This window comes from Engraulis encrasicolus, chromosome 8, assembly GCF_034702125.1.
Source record: "Engraulis encrasicolus isolate BLACKSEA-1 chromosome 8, IST_EnEncr_1.0, whole genome shotgun sequence".
Lineage (NCBI taxonomy): Eukaryota > Metazoa > Chordata > Actinopteri > Clupeiformes > Engraulidae > Engraulis > Engraulis encrasicolus.
In genome coordinates this window covers 28,998,791-29,026,289 of record NC_085864.1, presented here as the reverse complement: position 1 = coordinate 29,026,289, position 27,499 = coordinate 28,998,791, and the positions used below count along the sequence as shown (strand labels likewise).

At 42.7% G+C, this 27,499-nt stretch overlaps 1 protein-coding gene across 2 annotated transcripts in view; it reads right to left on the bottom strand.

Moving 5' to 3' along the window:
- ryr1b (ryanodine receptor 1b (skeletal)) overlaps nt 1-27,499 on the bottom strand; it is a 112,856-nt gene that overhangs the window by 38,196 nt on the left and 47,161 nt on the right. For both annotated transcript variants that reach the window (XM_063205390.1, XM_063205391.1), the window contains exons 35-72: nt 26,898-27,339; nt 26,143-26,703; nt 25,629-25,829; nt 25,179-25,290; nt 23,947-24,090; nt 22,202-22,475; nt 21,189-21,306; nt 20,460-20,592; nt 19,744-19,838; nt 19,495-19,630; nt 18,473-18,656; nt 17,984-18,092; nt 17,119-17,239; nt 16,724-16,893; nt 15,799-16,019; nt 15,253-15,343; nt 14,019-14,159; nt 13,339-13,499; nt 13,154-13,232; nt 12,737-12,826; nt 12,459-12,608; nt 12,234-12,311; nt 12,062-12,137; nt 10,924-11,047; nt 10,643-10,758; nt 9,910-9,977; nt 8,748-8,869; nt 7,961-8,010; nt 6,375-6,435; nt 5,864-5,990; nt 5,341-5,449; nt 5,106-5,187; nt 4,262-4,392; nt 3,520-3,840; nt 2,607-2,847; nt 2,098-2,185; nt 1,714-1,806; nt 1,352-1,366 (exon numbers count right to left, since the gene is read on the bottom strand). In XM_063205390.1, coding sequence (XP_063061460.1) covers nt 1,352-1,366; nt 1,714-1,806; nt 2,098-2,185; nt 2,607-2,847; nt 3,520-3,840; nt 4,262-4,392; nt 5,106-5,187; nt 5,341-5,449; nt 5,864-5,990; nt 6,375-6,435; nt 7,961-8,010; nt 8,748-8,869; nt 9,910-9,977; nt 10,643-10,758; nt 10,924-11,047; nt 12,062-12,137; nt 12,234-12,311; nt 12,459-12,608; nt 12,737-12,826; nt 13,154-13,232; nt 13,339-13,499; nt 14,019-14,159; nt 15,253-15,343; nt 15,799-16,019; nt 16,724-16,893; nt 17,119-17,239; nt 17,984-18,092; nt 18,473-18,656; nt 19,495-19,630; nt 19,744-19,838; nt 20,460-20,592; nt 21,189-21,306; nt 22,202-22,475; nt 23,947-24,090; nt 25,179-25,290; nt 25,629-25,829; nt 26,143-26,703; nt 26,898-27,339 — 5,635 coding nt within the window. The remainder of the gene's footprint in view (nt 1-1,351; nt 1,367-1,713; nt 1,807-2,097; nt 2,186-2,606; nt 2,848-3,519; nt 3,841-4,261; nt 4,393-5,105; nt 5,188-5,340; nt 5,450-5,863; nt 5,991-6,374; nt 6,436-7,960; nt 8,011-8,747; nt 8,870-9,909; nt 9,978-10,642; nt 10,759-10,923; nt 11,048-12,061; nt 12,138-12,233; nt 12,312-12,458; nt 12,609-12,736; nt 12,827-13,153; nt 13,233-13,338; nt 13,500-14,018; nt 14,160-15,252; nt 15,344-15,798; nt 16,020-16,723; nt 16,894-17,118; nt 17,240-17,983; nt 18,093-18,472; nt 18,657-19,494; nt 19,631-19,743; nt 19,839-20,459; nt 20,593-21,188; nt 21,307-22,201; nt 22,476-23,946; nt 24,091-25,178; nt 25,291-25,628; nt 25,830-26,142; nt 26,704-26,897; nt 27,340-27,499) is intronic.

Below are 27,499 nucleotides of genomic sequence, written 5' to 3'. Positions count from 1 at the left end.
AGGGCAAATGGTTAACAGTGATGGCCAACCTGGATTCATTAGCCACAATCTAGTGCCACATATTCCAAATGACCTGGTTTAAGCTGTCTAAGGCCATTTCTCAATGTTCTAGTGTGCACCCTTCGAAGTGTGTCAACCTAATTAGTCACGACCAGTGATTGGATACTCTGCAGAGTTCACCAAAGAGTATCCAATCACTGGGCGAGATTACGAAGACTGGTACACTTCGAAGGACGCACACTAGACTTTGGGAAATGCCCTTAATTCAACCGGGTAATTGACTGGTTTAATCAACTGGTTGAATTGGACAGTAAAGCCAGGTCATTTGGAATATATGACACTGGATTGACACTAAAGAATCTAGAATGCCCATTGCTGATGGTTAAGGATTGGACGGTCTTGATTAGCTAAGAAATGTGATGAAAAGTGTGATGTTGGCAACATGTATATCTTTCTTTTTTTAAGACCACATCACCACAACATTTCACTTTTGCCATCAATTCCTAGAAACTCATTAAGGTTGGGGTTGGGGGGGGTAGACTAAGGGTTCTAAGGTAACTAAAAAGAGATGCATCAAAAGACAAGAGGATTAAGGACATTCCTCAAGGAGAGATGTTCACCTCATCAACACAGACATAAAGACAGGGAAAACACAAAACACGACTGAATAGGAAAGAAGAAGAGTAGACGAAGAAGAAGAAGAAGAAGAAGAAGAAGAAGTCTTGCGGCGTCCTGCAACAAACAAGACCCAACTTGTGAGCAAACCCATCAAACTCGGGAAGAGCCAGCAGGCAATGGGACTCGGGACCATGACAGAAGAAGCAAGGTCTGCTCTGCTGGGGCCGAGTGCCATGCGTCTGGGCTTGTGGTATCTACGGTACGCACAGCGAGGGCTTTCATCAAACTGCTTACCAAAACCCCCAGCACACACTGCCAGCTTCACCTGTAGTACAGTACTATAAGCCAGTGTCATTACTGTTAATGTGAAACTGAAGCTTTTTGATGTTATGTATGAGTATGTGCAATACATATCACTGACGTCAATTCATAATTTGTTCAGAAAATTGTTTCACAGAAAATGTGCCAGTATTTGTTTCCTGTGGTGTAGTAGAATGTACAATATTTGTATGTATTGGTAGTATTTATTTTTTTACCACCAAGTGTTTGTAAGGAAAAATAACCTACAGTATCATGTAAAATATATGACTTCATCAACATGATTATAAGTTCATACAGTATACAATATAGTAGATGTATGAGCGTGCCAGTGTGCGTGGTAGTTTGATGAATAGCCACGGTCGTGGGGGGCCATGCGGACAGCACAGCTTTTCGTGCAGAAATGTGTTCTAACCTCTCCTTCCCCGGCCTAGAGGCCACGCCATCCAACACCGAGACAGGACATAGAGAGAGACAAAAAACGTTACAATCCGAAGTCTTCACGTGAGGAGCGGCCTTCAGCTGCATTCACTCACAGTGTATGGTACATATACACAGAAATGATCATGTGACAAGAAACGAAACCATGACACATTGAAAAATGACTTTGAACATATAAAGAAACACAACTTGCACTACAATGAATGATATACTCTACAATGTCAGGAAACATGGGGAAATAATATTTAAAATGATAGTCGCAAAGCATGGCTAATTATTTTAGTAATCCATATGAAGATGGATTGCACTTTAGAATGAGTCTGGAGGGTTTGTCACCTTGCTCATCTTGCTCTTGCTGTCCGCAGTGAGGAACGACATGTTGTTGATCTCATTCATAACAACAAAGTTCTGCTCCTCTCTTTTGAAATTCTGTACAGAAATAAAGACATAACATACACAACTGTTCAAAAATGTAGTCAATTTTGTTTACATAAAATCCCTGACCAAACATGTAGGAGAGTGGTCTCCAATTATTTTCCTTCCAGGGCCGAATTATGTAGCGCAAATGAGACCGAGGACCAAACAAATTGCCCGACTGTACGGCCACAGATAGCCAACATATTTGTTTTTAACTTGTTCTAATGTCATGCCCAGGCTGGATCTGGCCCCCGGACCGCCATTTTAATTTGAAGACCACTGATGTACTGTAAGATGACTCACGTGAGATTTGGACCAGAAGATGAAGACTTCTCCCACCATCCTGAAGAGATCCTCAGCGTCTGGGTCAGGATTGGTCAGCCATCTGGCCCTGGTGTCCAACAGAATGGGAAAAAACAAGTTAGGTATCTACTTTAGAAATCTAGACACCCCTAGCGGGGTTTGGCTCGTTAGGCTACATCGGCTTTGGACTTCTTTGGAACTTCCTATACTTGCTTCCTACACCAATACTGAAACTAAGAAAAGGGCCTTCAAAGTATTGGTATTAGGTTGGATTTTGTTGTAGTTACTGCACATTTGACACAGCAATATCTCTAAAACGAGAAACATTTGGACCATAAGGCTTTGCCACAAGATGAGGGAGGTGTTATGAAGACCATTTTCAGTCGAAACTTAGTTTCGTGGGGCAGTACAGTACCTAAATGTATAACGTCCATTATGTCTAACTGTCGTAGTAACACTTAAGTTGTTCTTTTACTTCAGACATGTCAGAGTTAGAGTTAGTACAGTACCTGTTGTTGTCCACGTATCGAATCAGCAGGGGGTAGAGAGCGTAGAGGTCTCTGCAGAGAACGGCGAACTCGTCGCGGATGGTGCTGCCCTCGCTGTCCACCTCCATCTTGCCCTCCATGCGCAGCTGCTCCTCCTCCGTCACCACCTTGCCCGCGCGCTTCTTCAGCTTCTCCATGGTGGGGATGAAGTGAGACTTCAGCATCTCCGGCTTGGCCCGACTCACGATGGGCTGAGTGAACACTGGTGGGCACAGGGTTATAGCAAGAAAAACGTCATCACTAGAATATACTTCTCAGTTTCTAGGGCCCATAGTTATGCTGAATTTAAGTTGTACTGTAATGAACTGGATGTGTTCTTAGAGCGTGAAAGATGTAACAAACAACATGCAATTGTGTCTCCATCAGGATCCCAGCTAATGTCTTCATCCACCAGGCCATACTGTATAACACGTAGTAGTAGAAGTTGTAGTAAAGCATAGCATAGCATTGTAGAGTAGAGTAGAGTAGGGAAAAATTGAATATAATCAAATACTGTATAATAGGGTAGAGGCACTTTATTGATGGCTAAGGAAATTAACCCAATAATGCTGGATACTGTGTATACGCTGCATTGACATAGGCACCTGAAGCCACATGGTTGCAGCATTCAGGCTCATGGGATGAATGAACACATTCTATTGCAAGATGAGGGTCTTAGCTTTGAAAACAAACTTATTTCATGTTTTTATGTGGCTCGGATGCTGACATTTTTGGGTTTTTATAGGCTGAGGGCACCTTTTCCCAAAAAGGGATTAGGCATTTAGCAGGTGTTTTTGCAGGTGTCTTAGGTCAAAATGGTTTGAGGAGGTATTTCCCAGGGCTGGCATTTCACAATTTATTATTTATTACAATATAGTCTAGAATATTCCCCTACCAGCCAATCTCTTCATCCAGGAGGCCTCGTCGATACCCAGGTTGTTCACCACGATCTTCATGATGCTACCGAGCAGCTGGTTGAGCTGATCCGAGGTGACGTCGGTGCAGATCTGACCCTCCAGCTCGGGGAAGTTCTCGGGCCCCCTCTCCCACCAGCGGGGCAAGTAGTTGCAGAGCATGGGCAGTGTGATCTCGATGACGTGGGGCATCTCCGTGTAGCGAGCTCCCGACTCTGCCAGGTGGCCGATCTCCTTCAGCAGGACGTCCAACGGAGGGATGTCAGGGCACAGCTCTTCCACGGCGTTGGGCAGTCCCAAAACTATCAGACAGAGGAGTAGGAATCGACAAAAAAAGAGATTAAGAATGACATTAAATCTAGCCTTGCGTGCCATCCTACGTACTTCCGCCAAAGGATTGGCTCCACTGCTATGAATAGGAAATGAAATGGTAGTATTATGGGATGGTCAGGGCCAGGCTACATTAAATCTACAACAGCCAATCAATTTGTTCACTCAATCAATCAAATCAAATCAATGTGTTGCTGATTTAATGCCAAATGAGTGTCTATATGTGCTCTTAAATTACAGATAATAAAAAAAAGATAAGCATCACTGAAAACAACAATAATGAAATTTAAGGCAGGCAATTCTATTTGTAAAGCACATTTCATTTTAATGTAATTTTAATTTTATGTCATTAAATGTATTTTGTTGGACAATAAAGGAACCAGAAATACTAACTGGCTCTCTCCCTGGGCGTCTTGGTCGTGTACACCGAGTATGCGTTGAACTCATTGAGATGGGACTCCAGGTATGCTACAGGCATGGCAGCTGCCAGATGGGCCAGGCATTCACCCAGTGCCGGCCTCTGCCTAGACGTGGAGGAAAAGAACCATCCATCAGTCTACAGTACATATCAACACAGCAAAGATACCACTCTTTAGCAGTGATGGACTACCTGGATTTATTAGTTACAATCAGGTGCCACATATTCGAAATTATCATGTCTTTTCAATCAGGTAATCATTCAATCAAGCAATCACCTAGTTCAGGGTTTCCCAAACTGTGGTGCGTGCACCCCTGGGGGTGCGCGGCCTGTCACCAGGGGGTGCGCGAGCTGAATAGAGCAATGGTGGATATGTGTTTTTTTTTTTATCCAGCATTATTAACATCAGGTAGTATTAATTGTTTGATGAATTGAAAGTGTAATTTATAACTCATAGACTTGTCATGCAATACGTTCCATTATAATGATGGCAGAAAAAAAAACGTTTGATTAGAAATCAGGATTACCCAAAATGTGCTGTGGTGCAACATTCGCTTAGGGGGTGCACGAACCACATTGAAATGTGAAAGGGGGTGCGTGGGGAAAAAAGTTTGGGGTCCTAGTTGAATTGGACAGGTAAAACAAGATCAATACTGTGTGTGGCACTGGGTTCTAACTAATGAACCGGGGTTGCCCATCACTGCTATTCAATAGGCAACTGTCCAACATAAAGCTTGGTTAGACTGATAATCATAAAAGGTACAGTAAACAAATGTAAACAAAATAAATACATTTTCACAAAATGCGCTGGGTACTTACTGTTCTGCGTGCACTGTTCTGACAGTACCGATTGAATATATGCTACACATGAGGCGATAGCAAGATATCTGCAGATCATCCACTGTTTCAGAAAGGAACAGAGAGAGAGATATCACACTTCAGAGAATTAATCAGTTTGCAGGACACACACATGTAGGCAATGAATCGAATTGACATGTGAATGTTAACAGAAGACCCTGAAATACTAGATACAGTAATTACTGTAGCTACTCACAAATGACATCATCTCCAAATTGATGCTGTGAGATGTGGTCAAACAGTGATGTCAACACAGGCAGCAGAGCAATGGTTGTGTAGTTGATGTTCTGGGATACACCTTTCACCTACACAGAGATAAAAAGACAACATGAAAAAGACATTACTACAATCCCTCCTTCTACAGGAATCACATTTTCTACATGAAGGCCTAGGGCAGGGGTGTTACTGTAAACACTAGGCCTGGGGGCCGGATAAGGCCCGCTATATTGTTTGTTTGAGCCCCAGACTTGAGGGGGAGAAAATAAGACGTAAATTATAGAGAGAAAAAATATATAAAGTAAATCTCTAGCCCATTACATAAATGTTTGACTAGCAATGTGATTCCACTATGAAGCAGAAATGTGCGACATTTTGCAATTATCTGACTGGTATGGCCGACTTCAGATCAAATATATGTGGACTCTGAACTAAAATGAGTTGTTTGACACCCCTGGCCTATGAGGACAGTATGGAGACAGACAGAGAGTAAGCTGACCCACCTGGTTGCGGCTGGACACTTTGCCTAGCTTCAGGTTCTCCACCATCTTCTCAATGTCATCAGCTGCACTCTCAAAGAAGGAGCGCAAGCCTGCCTTCACAATCTCAGGGCCTGACTTCATCACAGTCCTGATAAAATGAATTAATAATCCTTATTTGCAAGCCAAATGAATGCCACAACAGATGTACATGTACGTATATGCTAAGACATGACAAAAATGTATATAGTAAACAACTAACATTAATGACCTTTCCCACCTTGACATGTGACTCATTTGTTAAGGAGTACAAGGAGGGCTCTAGAAAAGTATGAAGCGTCTTGGATGATGAGTGGCACACTTTTCAAGCTTAAAGACCAAACTGAGTTCCTTGTATCCTTGAGTTGTTTACAACTAAATTCTTCAGAGAGCATGTCCTGGATGAGCAAGACTCTTCACATGGAGAACATACTGTCCGTAATGGTGCTATTATATATGAAGCCTATTTCTTCTAGAGATGATGTGAAGGGCTTACCTGGCATCAATAGATCTGGCCAGGATATGCAGGCAGTTCACCACAGCCGCAGCATCAGTTCCTGAAAAGCACAGACGCCATGAGCATACTGTACGAACACAGCAACTACACAGTCAGTGAGGTTTACGATTTTTCACTCTTTTCAAAAAATAAAAGGTATAATTTTGTTAGTTTCAAAATGTAACAAGATCAATTTGTATTCTCTGATCTCCACTGCTAATCATTATTTTTTTAAATGCATCTCTTGGCAGAGTCTGGTGACTATGGCACTCTGGGTATTGAACAGTACACATTGTAAACACATGAAACATTTACAACAAGAAAAAGTGACAAGATCAGCTTTTTCCATTAGGGCTCTCACAATAGGATTAGATCTACCTAGAGTGCACCGGGCTTGGCAGGGATTTAACGTCAAGGATGTGCTCTAAATTTGAGTCTACCTACTGGCCTGGGTCACTGCCAAGTCCAAACGCACAATTGCGGTGACAATCACAAAGGCACATGTGATAAATTACGGTAGATAGTGCTGGATAATGTTCAAATGAAGCCCTTTCCTGGTTGGCAAGCTTGGCTGTTGTGTTATGAGTGCTGTACTGTAGTACTGTATCTGCTAAACTGTAGGAGGGTGCCTCTGTTCCGAATTATTTTTAGCCTCGTCACGCTGTGCAGTGGATTGCTCAGCGAGTCTGAGAGACCAGCATGATCGGCACGCAGTTTGTTTTATGATGCATTCCCTACATTTTTTGTCTTCAGAGAATTGTCCAAAAAATAATAAAACTCTCTACTCAGGGATGTCATTGGCATCTCTATTAAAAACTGTACTACATTGGCACATAACGTTGGCAAATTAACAGATTATTTTGAAAAAGACAGCATGCAAAACGTTTCACAACACGGCCATCTGCTCCATTCAAATTGCGTTCAAATTGAGTTCCATCCTGACAGTTGCTGATAAACAGACCAACAGCCAATCACCGCAGGTACACACAGGCGCTAGTTTGAACAGCTGCCACAGTAAATCGGGTAATTCTGAAATGCTTGTTTGAAATGTTGGAGCGTAGACAAACCACAATAGTCACACACAGATGCCATTATTACCTGAGGTGTACTGCATGATAATAAAACTATCTATTTGTGTCAATTATGTAACCTGCATAGGTGGTGTGAACATCATCACATAACTTAACATTGAATACAGTATATCTATTAACTTTCAGGACTTGAGCAAAATCTGACACATAGTACGTATATCCTTATGTAGTATTACTTTTCACATCAGTTCAGCTTGTTAGCATTAAATGCATCACATCTTTTTAAATGTGATCACATTTTGGGGAAGATATCACTCTGTGAAAATAAAACAAAGTTGAGCCAGAATGAGACACACTGCAAGGCAACAGCAAAGACACAGAGGCTGATCAGCTTGTGAGCAAAAGGGGGATAAGCAAAATAAAGCAGAAACTAAGAGGAGCAGGTAAGTAAAGTAAAAGGAAAGAGCAAAGTAGGAAAAACCAAAACAAACAAGAGCTGAAACATGGATGCCACGGTGAAAGCACTGGCCACAGCCCCTCATGCAGGTCTCTTACCAAAGAGGGAAACTCTGTGTCTCACCAGAGCAGCCAACTTACAGAAGATACTGAAGGGAAAAAATGAGGAAGAGGAGGAAAATGAGGAGGGGGAGGAGGAGGAGGAAGAGGATGTTGAATATAAATGAGCGGAGGAGAAGGAGGAGGAGGAGGGGAAAGAGGAGAAGAGGAGGAGGATGATGAATAAAAATGAGGAGGAGGAGGAAGACACAGAGGATGAGGAGGAAGGAGGAAAAAGTGGGTGGGATGGAAAAGAAGTAAGGGTGAAATTTAGGCCAGGGAGGGAGAGAAGGTCAAGCCAGCATTCTAAGTCAGAGGAGAAGGGTACGGGTTTGATGGAGAGACAATGGGAGGTGGCGTCGAAGATGTGTTACAGGGCTACATATGAGACAAGAGGAATGTTGTATCTGAGTAAAATGTCAGTTTCAAGGAGAGAATTTTTTTTTGCAGTAAAACGTTAGCAAAACTGGCTACAGCTGTAGAGATGCCTTCAACTACTTAAGTCATTTCCCAGCACAGGATGCATATTGTACTAATATTTTTTGTCAACGATTGTAAAAAGAATAATTCTTGACGATCATGTTACTATTACTGTTGATACTACAATACGGTTCCCTTTCTTTCTAAAACAGAAAACTCTGTCTTGGCCACACAGAACGTGACAGATCAGTACACTAGAAAACATGTCACGTTTAACTATCTGTCAGATCAAATTCCATCTGCAAAAAAGGTTCAATCTTAATGCTCATACTGTATTTGTGGGGAAGTGTCAAACTCTGCAAGGTACCTGGCAATCATCTCCTTCTCTTTGTTGGAGGCATGTCCGCCACTGCCCAGGATTTTGGCCGGGGTGGAGAGGAAGTAGAGGCAGTGGTTCTTGAAGTATTGATTGACTAAAGGCAACAGGATCTGGAGGGAAGGAAAAAGGGTAATCATTCTTGGTTCTTAAGAGCATCATTCATTTGGGACCAGCCACCTGTTCGCATGGCGTTGGCGTTACAAATCTGCGCTTTGACATTTACTGTGCTACTGTATGTAGAATAGTCGACTCAAAGAACTTCATAGCCTACGTAGAGAGAACAGAAATATCGGTAACACTTTACAATAACGTCCTATTCACAGCTTTATAAGAACTTTATTAACATTTAATAACAATTAACAAAACATTTATGAATGTTTGTAAATGAGTAATAACCAAACTATGACTGCACAGTGGAGTGAAAATCAACTTCTACTGTGTGAGTTTCATGTGGTTTCATGCCCTCTGGTCTTTGGAGGAGAAACTTCCAGGACCGCTGCGACTGTGCTGTGTCTGCTGTGTATTTCTTGCCCATTTACAAACATTTTGATGATAATTAGTTCATTATTTATTAAGTAAGGGTTAACGTTCGGCGAGAAGGTCGCTACCGTGGAATAGCAGCACGACAGAGAGAATCTTTAGACCCCGACGCGGAGCGGAGGGGTCTTGTTCTCTCTGAAGTGCTGCTATTCCACAAAGCGACCGACTCGCCGAACGTTAACCCGCTTATTATATGGATATACTTAAATGATTCACACATGGCGGGGACATTTCTTTAGGCCTATTTAATGTTAAGATTGTTGCTGCGCAAAACAAAACAGTGCCGTTGTGGAACACCGCTAGGCAACAGCTAGGTAGCCAGGACAACCGGTGTTGTCTATCACAGCAGCTGATTAGAGTCTTGTTGAAAAGTCGCTTTTAGCAGTGAAAAGTCTTGTTGCCATTGACAGCGGTCTGTTATAGACCAACCCGTCCGTTATCGAAAAATAACAGACGTGCGAACGTTGGGGAGCCCCGTTGAAATGAATGGAGCATTCGACAGATGACGTCACAACCATATAATAAGTGTTTATAAAGCTGTGAATAGGATGTTATTATAAAGTGTTACCGAAATATCTTTGTTCATAGTACCCATGTGGACAAATCGCACCTTGGCAAAGAACTTAATCTCCTGTTCATGGGGTGACTTCTCCACTCTTCCACTGCTCACAACAGCCTCTGAAAAAAGTCATAAGAAAATGATTGAAAAAATATCTGAGTTTGCGACCAGATATAAGTATTTTGATTGCTGATGATTTAAACATGAGCTACAGAAATCGAGCGTTAGCGTTAGTTCTGGCAGACCACGTAGTCAACGCTCCCTTTGCCTATTGGCTGACGCCGACCTAACCCCTACAGCAGTCCTCTAATCAGCTGCGCTTTAGTTAATCAGCTGCTGCTCGCAATTGGATGCTGGCTTTTGGCGCGCTTTATTTAAACTACCGAATTTGTTTTCCTGTCATTGCTTTTGCTGCTTGTTTTGCACCCACCACCTCCCCTGCTCCACCAGACTCATCATTGCCAAACAATGTCATACTGTTGTCACTGTTGCTTGCTCTGTTCTAGGGGGTATGTTGCCTTTCCAGCTAAATGGAAGGCACTCCACCTGAGGATGCTGCTGTTCCCTGTCTTGGCTTCCATGGAGCTCATGGAGAAGCCGGGGAGCTTCTTCCGAACAGAGCCATACCGCCAAACACAAATATGCAATCAGAAATAAAGCTTCTGAAATGTATCTCTGTTTCTCGTCTCATTTTTGACTAGAGTGGATCTGACAGAAATACAGAAACATTTTTTAAAAGACCAATGGACCATTAAGCCGTCATCTGACGACAACAAATTTGCACCTAGATGAGCAATAAACTCTTGGGCGATTTCCATCCATTTCAGAAGTTTCACCAGGAAACCATAGGCAAAGCGCTTCTCAATGGAGGAGATCTCCTGCTCCATGTCCTTCAGGCCTCTGCAAAGAAGAAAATAATACCATGTTGATGGTGAGGTAAAATCTACAGGTGACACATCATACAAGTTTTCCGGAGCAGCACAAAACAACTGAGCAGCACAGATGCAATTATTTTTGTTCTTTATTCAAGTGCGCACAACATCTTTAGCATACTCTTTCAATTACCTGGTGACAGCGAAACCGTTGAGCTGAAGGAACTTGAGCAAATCCTGTGATTTCTCACGATCACGAGCCTTCTCCTTTGCCGTCAGGGTGTCATAAGGCACAAGCAGAGGATGGGTACCACCCCCTAGAAACAAATCCAATTAAATATTTCATTACTGAGACTAGGAAAGACTCTATATTCATAACATTCGAATAGTCAACAACAGCATAACTATGATAATACGGTACATCTCTAGTATTGTGGAATAACTGTCCAATATTCCACTATTCTATTTATGCCATTATGTCTTTAAAATAGCATTGCCATTATTGGAAGAAAATGTTGGAAGGATAGATGTTTTGAAGAACATTGGTTCCCAAAAAACGATGTGAAATATGATTTTCAGGGAAGCAGACAGGGGAGGACAAAGGGGTTGTCCCGGGCCAGGGAGAGAGAGAGGGTGCTCAGGTTTGGGTCGTCAGTACATCACATCGTATGCATTGGAGACAGTGCACTTTTCATATGACTTTGTCCTGGGTCCGGCTAAAGCGGTAATCGGCCCTGACTTCCCTAAAAGTCTGATACTTTTGCCATGTTTTAACCCATTTTAGCCTAAGGCAGCTGTGAAAAATACCGGGTTAAATGCCTAAGCCCTTTTTGGGAAAAAGGTGCCCTTTGCCTATTAACACCTAAATATCTCAGCCTCTGAAGCACATAAAAACATGAAACAAGATGCATTTAAAAGCTAGGATCCCCATCGTGCATTAGAATGTTTTCAATCAGCTTTAACATACTCACATTTTTAATTTAAAAAATCAAATCTCAAGAGCCTGAATGCAGCGAATATGTCGCTCTAGGCATCTGTCAAACAATGTGTACACAGTATCAGGCTACAATGGGTTAAAAACTTCACAAGAGTAGGAGTATGCACATCCCACCTCTCTGAGGCCAAGTGCAGGACAAAGGCGCATCTGATAGTGGAAAAAGTAGAAGTCCGCACACTGTAGCTCCGCTTTGAAATGTACAGTATTTAGGTCATACAACTTTTTCGACCCAACAGGGTCTTCATCAGGCATCAGACAGTGTGCGGACTTCTACTTTTTCCACTATAAAATGGGTTAAAAGCCTCAAGTTTGGATATTGCTCCCTGGTACTGACCTTTGGCTTGGAGCTCCATCTTCTTTTTTCTGCCCCATGTGTTGTGATAGTTCTCAGCCAGTTGCTCAGCCATGGACTAAAATACAGCAAAACGGGATTGCTCACACACACACAACGAAATGAGATGGCATTTCTTTTCACTGAGTGTTCAGTCATAATTAATGTGCAGTACCTGCAGCTCCCTTGAAAGTGCCATGCCGGCTAAATCTATCGGCTGCGGGGTGTACGCTTGACTGGGATCATATGTTGCCTGTCAAAAAGACAAACACGCAAAAAAGAAACATTGAAACACAAAATGCACTGATGTGTTACAATCTGTACAATCTCCTGGCACAAAATGCAATATAATGTCAACTCAGTCAGAAGAATACCAAGTAACTCTTGTGCTTGCCAATACCTGTGCAGTATGAGACACCTTCCTTGTGGACGCAGCAGCCTTCTTCTCCACCTTGTCTTCATCTCCCTCTCTAGCCTTTTCAATCGTCCACTCCCACTGAAGCATGGCTTTGACAGACTCCTTGATTGGCCAGCGGTAGATTTCCTTATCCTGAAGAACAATCAATCACGCAAAATCCGTCAGTTGAACACGTTTTACAAGAAATAGCGTAGGGTATAATGCATCTTTTGAAAGGAATTTGTTCACAGTAACGAAGAAAAGAAGGACGGACTGCAAACCTTCTCAGAGAATGTCTTGTAAGGTCGCAACATTGGATGTGTCTTGGCAACGTCGTCAAACAGCTCACCGTAAGTCCAGTTATTCTGAACCTGCACACAATCAAGAACAGTTGGGTCCTGATGCTGCTTTGCACTACTTCATATTTCTGTTATCTGTAACACTTTATAATACCGACTCCTTGTTAAGCATTAGTTATGCATTTGTTAAGCATTATTCAAACCTTAGATAACCCTTTGTAAAACATTTGTTAACCATTATCAAGGATTGGCAAATGATACGTTATCATATGATCAAAATGTATATTATGCAATCAAAGTACAGTGAGAAGTCAAACCAAGCAAACCGTTTAATTACGGTATTTCAACAATAATAAGTGAACTACAATTCGAGTTCATGTAAAAAGTGAGCCATCTCACCTTCTCGAAAGCCCACTTGTCATGGGTATGTTCTGCATATTTGTTGATAAATGCATCCAGCCTCTCAGGAATTATGGTGCTACAATTCATAAAAAAGGTTATGTTGGACATTGATCAGTAAATAACCCACTGAATTAGTATAAATATCCACACGCCTGGAGCTACTCATCACCATCTAAACTCACTTTGTGGTCTCCACTGGTCTGGGGTCAAAGTTGCCTTCAGCATCAACAGACGCCTTCTTCTCCGTGTGTGAATATGTGGCATCCACATAGTCAGGAGGGATGGCGCCGCCAATGGCACATATACATGGCATGGCGATCTTGAAGAGCTCGGCATCGAATTTCTATAGTACGGAATGCATACAGTACGATGGTTTCAAAACAAGGAAGGCAAGGCAAGGCCAGTTTCATTTATACTGTATATACATGTAGTGCAGTTAAGAAAACAAAGCAACTGAATGCACTTCACAGAAAACAAAAGAATATAATCATGAGGAAGATTTTTTTAAAAGATAAAAAAGAAGAGAAACATTAAATACATCATATACAGAAGTCAATCAACCAATCAATATGAATTCACATAGGACATTATCATGCTCAATCATCACATACATCATACTGTATCTGTATCTGTGTGGATTCAGTCCTCCCTCCCTCCACTTCGCACTCACTTTGTCTCTCGCCCACACACACACAACACACACACACACACACACACACACACACACACACACACACACACACACACACACACACACACACACACACACACACACACACACACACACACACACACACACACACACACACACACACACACACACACACACACACACACACACACAATCATAGTAGATTCTCACCTTGTGTGCCAGGGATTCAAAAATGCCCCAGAAAAGCTTGCGAGACAGATGCAACTCCTCCTCTGAGGTGACGCCAAAGTTGGCCCAGCCGTTAGGGAGGCAGTAGTACTTCCAGCAGCGCTCATAGTGATTGGTCAGCAGCTGAGGCCAGAGAGAGAGTTTGTTTGTTTGTTTGCATTTATGGCCAAATATGCAACTGTGGCTATTTCATGGCCAGTACAGGTAATAGAATTTGCCTCATATTAAAAATCTACAATGATATAAATAATTGAATAAATAGATTAAATAAGTTTGGTCACATCAATACATTTTAAAAAGTTCAAAACCTTTAAAGGTGGGACCTTATTAAAAATTCCAAAAATAGTGTCTTCTTTAAAAAACTGTTGTCTTTTCCTTCTGATAGCAGGGCAAGTCAGAATATGCTTAATTGATAAGAGATGTCCACAAAAATCACAGAGGGGAGGTTCACTTCCAGTTAGCAAAAAAGCATGAGTGAGTCTAGAGTGGCCAATTCTACACCTTGTGTAGACGACTTGATCATGTCTGCATGAGAATGATTGAGTAATCAGCTGTTTCACAGAATTGCATATATCATGCAGCTTATTTCCAGCACAATCATCCCATTCGGCTTGCCATTTATCCATTATGTAGGAAGAAAGTACAGGCTTGATGTCAGAGACAGGTATTTCGCATTCAGATAGGCCAGAGAGAGAGACCGCCCATATTATAGTATTATCACACATACAGTATTATATAATTATTGTATGTAAATGCTTTATGTTAATAGTCAACAGCTAAGAGACCGCACAGGCCAGAGAGAGACCGCCCATTTTATAATATTATATTATTATATTATATATTATTATTTTATTATCACTCATATTATATTATTGTTCTGCAAATTATATTATTATTAATCATATTATAGTATTATTACACGTAAATGCTTTATCTTAATAGTCAACAGCTAAGTGACCGCACAGCCCAGAGAGAGAGAGACTACGCATATGTAAGGCAAATAGTCTTAGTACTGACACGTTCACTGAGGAGAGGGAATGAATTACTGATTTCAGTGACAGTAGGCCAGCAATGTTCCATTTGCTATCTTAATTTGGGTTTTAAATGTTGTGCTTTGTCTTCTTAATTAAGACAATAATACGTTTCAGTATTGAATTCACAACAAAGTAACCTACAGCACCTGGTTACATGGCCATCATTTCCATTTCCAGCTTACCTTAAGGGGCATTTTAGCATACTCATTAAGGATGGGAACGTCAAACACCAATCTCCTCAGCAAATGCTGTAGCATGGACGGCCGAAGGTATCTGTAGGGACAATTATTAAAAGCCTAATCAGAGCAGGAATTAAATCCACAATCTTTTTTCCATTTAGAAAAAAGTTGACTGACTATATGAACTTGAATGGTTATGTACATTAAAGACCAAAGAATGATTAATGTAAGCATTGACTGGCTTGTTGAGGTGATCACCGGTATATCACTCTAACATGTTGCCTAGCACAGTGTTTCTCAACAGGGGTGCCGAGGCCATTTACGCAAAATTAAGTAAGCTGCAACTTCGAACGTAGGTTGTATGACATCTCCAAATGTGTTAATTTTCTAATCTTGTGTGATATCGGATGCGATGCCATGTTACAGCTTGTTAGCTTGGGGTGCCTTAAAATTTTTCATGAATTGAAAGGGCGCCTCGCCTAAAAAAGGTTGAGAAACACTGGCCTAGCACTCCTTTAAATGTATGATGGGGGGGGGGGGTGTACTGACTTGACGAGCGACATGAGACAGTCCTCGATGACATCCCTCTGAGCCTTGGTGAGGGCGCGCCCCCTGGACAGCCTGTAGATGGTGTGCAGCATGGAGTCGATCATGATGGCACGGTGGTCACTGCCCCCGAAGAGAGGGGCGCACTTGGTAAGGAGCGGCAGCACGGCCGAACACAGGTAGCGGTTCAGAGCCAGCGCCATCTCCGTGGTGCTAAACGCAGCCTGTGGACACAAAGCATCCACTCATTAGTTCACTGTCCAACACTGTTTAGATTTGTCGTTAATGACACAAACATAATGTTTTTTTCAATTCTGTCTATTGATTTTTAAATATTTCACATATAAAATCACATTACTGTCTTCAGCCTATACATTCAGTCCTGTCAAATGAGGTGGTGGTGCGCACATCCAAGATGGAGGTGCAGGACAAAAGGAGGAGACACTATGAAAATAAAAGTGAAATGTCTGCATACTTGCTCCAGTTTTTCTTTTTGTTTTATTTTTCCCATCTAAGTGAACGTTTTCGAGCTATGATCTCTTCATCAGACTTCTGATGAGTCACTCTGATGAAGAGCACATTTGAAACGCAGCCAATTGGAGCCAATTTTGGTCCCCAAGGGGAAATTCTTTCCTTGCACTTTATCCCATTTGGACTAGATAATCACATTGAAGTACACACACTAGTCCGTAGCAGTGGGCTGCCGGCTGAGCGGCGTCCGGGGAGCAGTGTGGGGGTTAGGTGCCTTGCATAAGGGCACTTCAGTCACGGTCCGGTCGGGCATTGAACCGGGAACCCTTGGGTTGCCAACCCAGTGCTCTAACCACTAAGTCACGACTGCCCCCATAGCTCTAATAACACAAGTATAATTGAACATTGAAATATTTGATCAAATATCCCCTGTTCATGATCTGAGCTCTCCGCTTACCGTGTCTAGAGAGGCACAGGCCCTCATGTCGGGCAGGAAGCCCACTTCCAGGACGTGCAGCAGGAAGTCCTGATTGTCGATGCCGTAGACTCTGTCCAGGAACAGCACCATGGAGGCCTTGTGGTCCGGGACAAAACTGGCGGACATCTTTGGCTCCACAGTCTGACCCTCTACGTCACAGCAACAAAAGATACATGTTAAGGTTCAATGTTAAGGTCCAGTGAGTTAGAGAATGTGGATTATTGTGAGGTTGAAAATGGTCAACAGTATGTATCGGATGGGTTTTTTTTTTTACAGCATTTGAATGCGATTTACTCTGGATGAAGTCATTTAATGATTCACTTGTTTTCTCAGATCTGTTTAGAGATTTAGTTTAAGGTAATATCCCTTCTGACCTTTTCCTAATGTGGGAATCTGGACGGGCAAACTGATGACACCAACAAGGTCTTCAATGGGCACCAGAGACCTCAGGATTGCCCTGATCCTCAGAGCTTCACCTTTTCCGGCTTGGATCAACTGTGGAGGGAGGGGAAATGACCGATCAGGTTTGTCTCAGAAGGTATCAAGGGGATCTTGACATTGATCTTGACACTTTTTTTCTCTCAGCTAACTTACTGGGTTTTTTTTTTAAATGTGCAATGTGTTTCACCGGATTCATACCTGTAAGTATGCTGATGTGTGCAATACTGTATGTTTGATCTGTCTTGTAATGTGTGTAATTATATTATTTATTTATGTTGATGTCTATTATGTCTATGCTGCTAGACACCTTAAAGGATAACTTCGGCCAATTTCGACATGCAGTTGTAATGCTCACACTAGCCTGGACTTGTCAGTACCTGAGAAAAAAAAATCAGTCTTTTCTGAGATCCTGGTCATTGTAATGGGGGCAGGCGTTTGTTTACATTAAAAAAAAAAACATCTTGGTTTATTCCCAATAACATCCAAAAGGTTATGCAACATCAGCCGACAACTAGCAAACAGTTATACCTTTTGGGATAATATTTGGTTGCCTATGTTTTTAATGTAAACAAAGTCTGCCCCCATTAGAATAGCTCAGATCTCGGAAAGGGATGAGTCGAAAAATGCAGCATCACCGGGTACTGACAAGTCAAGGGTAGCGTGACCAATACAACAGCATATTGAAATTGGCAGAAGTTGTCCTTTAATTTCCTTCAGGATACTCTGCACTACTCTACTAATACTACTTCTACTTCTACTACTACTACTACTACTACTACTACTACTACTACTACTCACATGCATCTCTGGAGCACAACGTCCCAACAGATCAATCAGTGCAGAGTAGAAAGACATGATAGCATTTCCTAAATGCACTCTATGGTCTTCATGTTGTTCACCACCAAGCCTGTCAAAAACAGGAAACACAACAGGATAGGTTTGTAAAACCAAGAAGAGTACACAGTAATTGGTGTTGCATAGTGAACAAGAGGAATATTACATCAGGTGACATCAGAAAAATCTTGCAGGGGTGCCTCTTTAAAATCATTAGGCTTGAAAGATGAAACGTTTGCACCTTAACCTGGGATATCTTTCATCATAACACAACAAAATGGACATTGGATAAATAATGTGGTATACAGTACATCTTAAAATAATAAACTACCCTTTCAGTCTCAGTAAACCTCTAATCCAACTCATTCATGACATGAATTAATTAGATAATCTACGACATGTGCCTGTTACTTTCCCTCCTACAGTAGATCGGTCAATGTAAAAGGTGGTTACATGAAGCGCCTGTCTTTTTTCACTGTGGGTCCGTCTCTGGCAGGATCCTCTGAGATCTTAATGGCTTCCTCAATGGCGGCCAGTAGGCCAGCTCCACCTTCACCTCGCAGGGCGGGGCCAAAGCACTCGGGACGCCGAATCAGGAGTCGCACCACCACGTTGGCGTTCTCTTCCACGCTCTCCCCTATAGGCCACACAGAGACAAAAGAGGCAGATGTTATTTTGATTGAAAACATACTGTGGCCCTGCCATGGCCAACCGGTAGGGCACTCATCTGCCATGCAGCTGACCCGAGCTCGATTCCCGGCCCGGGTCCTTTGCCGGCCCTTCCCCGTCTCTCTATCCCCACTCGCTTCCTGTCACCACCTTCACTGTCCCATGATAAATAAAGTCAAAAAGACCAAATTTTAAAAAAATAAAAATAAACTGTGTATACTGTATACATACAGTATACACAGTATTTGTATTGTATACTATACAGTATATAAAAATGTATATATATATATAATATAAATATATATATATATAAAATGTTTATATATATATATAAAAATGTATATATATATATAATATAAATATATATAATCTTTCTCTGCCTTTACTTGAGACAGGACAGTTAAGAGAGACAGGAAATGAGCAAGAGAGCTAGATAGGGAAGGATCGGGAGATGAACTCGGGTGGGAGTCGAGTCCCTGGTGTAATGGTAGAAGCGCTTTAGGCCAATGAGTCACAGTGCTCTTGTCATTTTTATATTTTCTGTAAGAAAGATGTATGATAACGATATATTCAATATAAATTACGATACAAATCAAGCAAAAACACCTATCCTTTGTGGTCCATGGAAGAGGATGAGGGTAGCAATTGCATACAATTATATAATTATTGCTGTTACATAGTAATCACTACCAAATCTGCCTTGGATTCTCGCTCAGACTTGAATGTGCGATGTATGATGCTTCACAAGGTCCCAAGTGTGTTACTTATTCAATAGCGCTCACGCTTGTTTTATGTGAAATACTGACCATTGACAAAGACAGCAAATCGCAAGAAGTCCAGATATCTCTCTCCGCCAACAGGATTCCAGCCTATGTCAGGGTAGCCTTTAGACAGCAACATAGGGCAACTCTGCAAGCCACATCCAGCCAGATATCCTACAACCTACAAAGTACGAGGGGAGAGATGTATTAAAATGTTACATTACGACAGCATTTTAACAACAGCGACTGATATTCAAAAATGCACGCCTGATATGCACATTTGTAATGGCCTACCATCTCCAAGTCTTGTTCTTGCAAAGCTAAGGCCAGTTCATTGTTGTCAATGCATGATGCTGCTGCCACGTCCAGAGGTGTGGAACCACTCATGCCTGTTTAAACACAAATATACATCAAATAATGAATAAATCAGAAAACAATGTACACTGACTACTGTTCACTTTTACTTCTCTCTTTTTTTGGAGTAAACACATATGGGCCTACTCCAGTTTAAAATCTTAAAATTCTGGGGTACCCAACTGACGATGTGTCGCATAGAGCAACAACATCACTGAGCGGGGTCCAAGCAAGGTCTCAACTGGGAACTGAACTACTTGGGATTGAAACATCGAGTCCTTTTGCATAACTTTAATCCTTGTCACATTGAACCCTCTTCCTGAATTATTTTGGTGGATAAGCCATATCTATGTCTTTTCTTACAGTACAGTACGTGCTTATTTTTGTGCATGTCATTTCATATAATTGGTCATTTTTTCACATCTGTAAACGAAGAAGGAAAAATACGCTCACTGTTGCTGCTCACCGATTTATTGAACACAACGTTTTGACGAACGTTTGGTTGAAACGTTGTATTCAATTAATACGGTGAGCAGCAACAGTGTACGGACTTTTCCCTCCTTCTTTTACACACGTTTGTTTGATCCTGCACCTGTTTTACTGGATGTGCGCGCATCACTCACACCACATTTTTCACTTGTCACAACATTCCTCACCTAGGCCAATGCCGCTGTTCTGCAGCAGGTAAGAGAGGTGGTCGAACATGGAGCGCTGGTTCTGCCGGCTGATGCGACAGAAGTAACACAGGAAACGACAGCAGTTGGTCACCATTTGTGGGAAACGGATCTCCTGTTACAGAGGAAGCAATACACACCCAAAAATATGTGAGCTGAGTTAAAGGGGAACTTTTTATAAAAAATAAAAAAATAAAATATAACATTTTAATATGCTGTTGCATTGCAAAGTGTGTGGTTGTCAAAGGGTGGTCCATGACCACGACAGAGCTCAAGTGGTCTGTGAGGGGATTTCTTCTTTTGCAAGACGAGCTAGCAGTAGGCTATATTTGTAACATCATTTCAAAGCTAAACATAGCTGAAGTCTTATTTTCACCTAAATAAGACAGGCTTTTAATGTGAATAAAAAGTAAGTGATCTACATCGAGATTAGCAGTGTCAAATGACCACCCCTAAACTGTCAATTCGGTTGACAGGTGGTGTCTGAACATCTTTGGGAGGACAAAGTGGTCCTCGGTCTGAAAAAGTTAATAATTCAGAATTAAATAGGTCCGTCAAGTTTACTTTGATCTTTCATTCAATTCCGAATTGTGAAGTGTTTACATGAAGTTTTTTAAGCGTGATTAAGCTTTATTCAGAATTAAAGTGAGTTAATTCGGAATTACGTAAATGTCTCATGTAAACGTAGACATTGAGTGAGTAAAAACTGACCTTTGAGTCTCCTCCACCTCCCAGCACGTTGACCATAACCTCCATGACGGTTTCATGCATCCCCAAAGCTCTCATCAGATTAGGGTGCTGGTAGAACACCTTGTTGTTCATGATGTTTCTGTAAAATAAAAAAAGAGGTGGTAATTAAACATTCTATACTTTGTGACGACAATGACCAACATAGTTTTAATGGCTATGATGTGTTTCAATATATCTTAAGGCAGGTGTGAACTGAATTGAGGCGATTTTAAAAGTTCGACCCTTCACCTAGGTGCAGAACAGTTACATAATCTTCCAGAACAGTCGTGGAAACAACCTCATAGGTCTCTCCATACAGCCTGCCATGGTCATAATTGGGCCCCCACCACCAATATAGAAGGGTCCAGGGCCCAGGGGCAATTGCCCCGCTTGACCTCCCCTATACTACCCTGCAAAAGCAAAGTGTAGTAATTACATACAATATGTATGTACTACTACAATAGAGTTGAAAATGGTCTTCATAACACCTCCTTTATCATGTGACAAAGCCTTATAGTCCAAACGCGTCCAGTTTAAGAGATACTGCAATGCCAAATTTACAGTAACTACAATATCCAACCTAATACCAAATACTTTGAAGGTCGTTTTCTCAGTTTCAGTGTCGGCATAGTTACAGCACTTTGCCATTAGGGCAGTATACTGTAGCGTCACCCTTGTTCCAGAATGTAGCTCCTGAGGCCTGGTTGCACACCACTGATTTGTGCAGCAGGCAGGGCTCTTAATTAACTTTTTTCATCACCAGTCAAAATAGCTTGTAGTCTTACCAAACACACACACTTACTAATGGGTCAAAGTGGCTATTGAATTTTCTTTTTTACCAGCCAAACTGAATTTTCACCACCATTTGCCCAGTTGGCTGGTGTTAATTTAGAGCCCTGTGCAACAGGTATAGTAGTGTAACACTAATCATTTTTAAAGCACTAAAGCATTTACAACTCTCCACGCTTCCACGATGATGACCGCAGTTCACTAACCCAATGCTCTGAATCATCAGCCTCTCCTCTTCGGGGCCCATCTGGACGATGAGCAGCGATCGGATCTGGCCCAGGCACTCCAGCAGCTCCATGGTGTCCTGCACGGAGATGGCGTTGATGGCGTACGCCTTGGGCAGCGCGCGGATCAGCTCCCCGAGCCCGTCGTACATGCGGTGCAGCAAGCTGAACATCTGCCGCACCAGCTCCGGGTTCTGGATGAACGACTCCTGGGCCCAGTGGATCATGGTGTGGGAGATGAGCTCCTGTAGAGTGCCTATGGGAAAGATGGTTGATGAGTACACAGTTGAAAAAATACCAGCGTAAGTGTAACACTTATGCCTCTTTTCCACTGGCGGTTTTCTGTTAGGCCTACAGTTCGACAAAGCACGACTCGGCCACCACTTTTTGCTTTTCGATTGGGCACGACACAGCTAAATCAAAGAGCAAAAAGTGGTGACTGAGTCGAGCAGTAGGCCTACCAGAAAACCACCAGTTTAAAAGAGGCATTACAGAGTTGAAAGATATCATTTGGTCCCACACTCAAAAACAGTGTAAATTGTACTCCCTGTAATTCATTTTACATTTTTCAGAGTTAATCTTTCTCAATATTGTGTAAATATTAAGAGGTGAGAGTTGAAATGACACTGGCTAGCTGCAGAATTGTACACTGTCTTTTGCCTTTCCATAGTGTTGCAAATACTCTCTCTTTTTAATTGTCTCTATCTCACCTGCACCATGTACTGAATATCTTAAAGTTGAAGGGAAGTTGTATTTATGCATAGCCAGATAGTCAAAGACCCTATACTTGAAATAATGCCCCAAAATGTCTGAATTCCTATATTTACAATTCCATTAGTGTTTTTGGAAGACAATAATCAAATTAGAAATCTGAATTGAGATCTTTACCCTTGTTCCTAGTATTATGATACTGGAATTGGATTATGACTTCATTTATTTGCATGTATTTTGCATTATGCTACACTTGGGAAAATACAATGAAGGTCAGTCTTCTGAATCGAACCACACTTGAACACTCTGACAGGGTTTTCACACCTGGTCCCTTTCAGCCATTTAAGTGAACTCAGACCTGTGACTCAGCATTTTCTGTGCATATGTGAATGTGCTTAAGTGTATCCAGACCCCTCGGAAGTGAACCGTACTGAGATCTTTGTTGACGTGGTCTCAGTACGGTTCGCTCATGAGTCCTGACAAGTCACACTTGTGACTATGCTGTAATCACTTGAGGAAAACTCTAGAGGTACCTGGCGTGATCAAAAGAGGACTGACACACCATAAGAGCCGAGGGGGACCAGAAAGGGCAGCCAGTTCTTTTCATAATATAGCCACAATATGAACAAAAACAGAACTGAGTCCTTTTGCTGTTGGTTCACTTTTTGGTCCACTTAAAGAGGACTGACTTCAGTTCACTTAAAGGGGACCCAGGTGTGAAAATGCCCTTACTGTTGAGTGCAGACCGACCATATATAGTGAAACATGGCCAATCTCCTGGTTTTATGCAGCCTTCAAAAGGTTCCAAATAAACGGTTTGCTTCCATAGCTAATTTTATTCCAGAACAAAAGCAGAACATCCAACTTTGAATTAGAATTAGTACACGTAGAATTAGTACACGTAACCTAGCGATGCTACCACAAACGTATAGCAGAGATGGGTTTACTTGGAACCTTTGAGGCTAGCGTAAAACCGTGTGACCAGAGTCTGTTTTATCTACGGATCTGTCACTGACTTGGTTTGATCTCCTCCTCCTCCTCCTCAGGCTCCTCCTCCTTCTTCTTCCGCAGACTCTTCACCATCTCAATCATGTTCAGGAGACGTCCGCTGAGAGACGTGTCCACCTCCTCCTCCACCTCTTCCTCCTCGATAGCCACACCTGGAGAACAAGATGGACGACATGAGGATACAGGACCATACTGTACTTCTGTGAAGACTACGTATATGATAACAGGCTGCCATGGACTGATGGTCAGGGAGATAGGGTGCATTCCAATATGCGACCTCGCGTCCTCCACTTGGGTTTGTGGCCTCGCCCCACCTCCTGGCCCCTCCTCCGTGGAGAAAAACAATTAAGTTTCCCTGCTGTCAGCCTAGCGAAAACATTTTTTGGGGGACTATTCTTCATATACCATCCTGTTTGAAAATGAGAAAAGGACTTTACAATTGAGCTTTTGCGAGATATTGAAATATAATGCTGTTGTCAGTGATGTCATCATGACGTATTACTTCCTGGTACGAAGCCACAAGCACAAGTGGAGGAAGCAAGGTCGCATATTGGAACGCAACCTTAGTCTCGCGATCTGAAGGTTGTACGTTCTCTTCCCACCTGTACCAATCAGCAATGACTGGCGTGCCCTTGAGCAAGGCACCCAGCTGTACATTGGTACAGGCAGTGGCGATCCTACAATGAGTTGCGCCCTGGCAGATGCCCCCTCTGATGCCCCGCCCCTTTCCTGATAACCGCACCCCTGGCGAAAAAAATACAGGGAATGTAAACTAATACCCTCTACATAAATAACTATCGATACATTTGTATAAAGGCAACAACTACAGTATTGTAATGTAATGTTATGTGATTATGTGGGAAACACTAATGGCATGAATAGACAATATGAGCGATATGAGCGAGTCCAGCGACGGAAGTAATTGACTTTGTATTGAGTTGCGAGACTCAGAAGAGTCAAAAGCGATTCGGGCGACTAGAGGCAATTCGGGCGACTAGAGCTACAGTTTGTAGTTGAACTCCAGGCAATATTATGCAAATTAGCTATGATGCGGTTCTGCGGCAGCCGGCACCACAGCCAATGGGAATGTTGGAATGCTTGCATTCTGCTATTAACGGACATACTCTAGTCGCCTCTATCGCTCGCATTGCTCTTGCTGTACAGCAGTGATTCTCTGTCGCTTGAATCTTGTCGCGGCCGGTCTATCCGCCCAGTAAGTGTACTGTTGTGTGGAACTGACCACAATGGCTCAACAGGTCATTGTGGAACTCCTGGAGGCTCTCCCGAAACTCCTCTGGACAAGGGCACTCCTCTTCATCTGGACCATGTTTGAAGTTGGTCAACATGATCACCTTGTAAATAAAAAAGACATGATACCGATCATTCATCATCAAACATTAACATTAACATCAGACAAAACTTTCTGATCTGGTCACGGCACAACAATTCATACATTTTTAGTGAGACAAAATGGTAAAATAAAACAGTTTCAACTGTTCCTAACATGCACTTATATGACATTTGTAATGTGGTACTGTAGATTTGTGTCTGTCTTTCGTCTATCTTGTCACCTATATGTATTGGGACTAGGCCTTTAAAGGTACACTTCTTTGGTTATGACACTACACCTAAGCGTTGTGGGATTTGAAACACACTGACCAATGAAAAGGACTCCAGTAGTCTTCAGTACCTGTTCCTGTGGAGGGGAGCGGAACTCGCGAGTCCTGCGGGCGGTCTCTGCTGCCGACATGGTGAATGCTCTCATGAGCTCGTTGTAGCGCTCACGCTGGTTGGACTGCACAGCGTGCACAAACTGATCGGAGTACGCCACGATGGCTTCAACCCTGTGCCTGAGCTCGCAGTCGCAGAAGTACTGTAACAGGGTGCACATCTAAAGAGGTACACAAAATGTAAGTACAATGAATGGCAATGAGAGGACTTATACAGGTTCAATACAATGTATTTAAACAATTTAAAGAACATTTTAGAGCAATGCATGGGTTTAAATCCTGGTCTTGGCTCTCTTGAAGTATTTTGAGTATTACAAATTATTATCAAGGAGTAAAAAATATCTGAGGCACTTTGATGCCATAATGTACTGTATTATTATGTCTACAATGTATTTCATGCCAAACTAGGGCTTCTTCAGGGCTTTTTCAAGAGATATATATTTTTTTGCCAATTTAGTACAGTAAAAGTCATACCTGCAGTTTGACTGACTCGGGTAGCTTCATCTGTAGAAGTCCTTCCTCTGGGGCTTCCTCCTCCTCTTCTACTGCTGCCTCTTCTCCAGTCTCCTCCACCTCCTTCTCCTCCTCCGCCTTCTCCACGTCCACCTTCTCCACCACACCGCCCTCCTCCTCTCCTCCTCCTTCCTCTCCCTCAGCGGCTTCCACCTCCTCGGCCGCCTCCTCTTCCTCACCTACGCCTTCATCCACCAGATCCTCGGCTGCAGCCACCTCCTCCTCCTCTTTGGCCTCTTCCTCCTCCTCTCCCTCCTTGGCCTCCGCCTCCTCCTTCTCCTCCACTTCTCCTCCTTCCTCCTCCTCCTCCTCCGGCTTGGCGCCGAAGACGCTGGGGTCGATCATCTTGAGGATGTGCATGGTGTCCTCGTCGTTGAAGATGCCCATGATGAGGAGGGTGCTGATCAGCTTGAGGATGGGCACGAAGTGGAACTCCACGCTGCCCCCTACAGGGTCACGCATGGCCTGGCTACCGTCCATCACAGCCTCCGTGAGCATGGCCAGAGACTTGATCTTCAGCTCCTGGAAACGTGAATCAAACACATATGATATTTTATTTTATTCTATTTTTCATTTTATTAGAGGATCCCCATTAGCTTGTGCCATAGCAATTCGCTAGTCTTCTATTCAGATCAGAACTATACAGGGGGTACTCCATGACAGAACTACTGATCTATTATGGAATGAGAAAAACCCTGCATTTAATATGTGGGTACCTGTAAGGGGAAGACCGGACTCAGAGTGTAGAGATCAGGGTTGGTGCCCACAAAGTTGATGTCAGAGAAGTGCAGCTTGGGCCTGAGACAAGTGGTGAGGCCCACGCCGGGCAGAGCGCTGGCGTCCTCGCCGGGATACAGAGTGATGCTCAGGGTCTCCTGTGTCATCGGCACGATGAACTCCTTGTTGGTGCCCAAGCGGTTGCGCTTGGCCGACTCCAAGTGCAGGCTGATCAGCAGGTCGTAGTAGCCGCTACGCAATGGACCCGGCAAGTACGTACTCTCTATGGCGTATAAGAGCTGCGACTCGTCCACGTGGCTGCAGAGCGCGTGAGCTACACGGTTGTTGCCCAAGGCACACACAGCACAGTACAGCATGAGGGTGTGATAGTGGAACTTCATCAAGTCCAAACGCTCCGACAGTTCCAGGACATCAATGCACCTAGACACAAGCAGGGCACATTTTCAATATCTAATAATAAATTAATTTAAGACTTTTTAACTTTACCAGCAGTGTGCCTTTGGAATCTTTGGCATGACCTTAACCACAGTCACTACTGAAGTAGAGTTTAGCCACATCTTAAAGTGACTTGTTCCTTAAG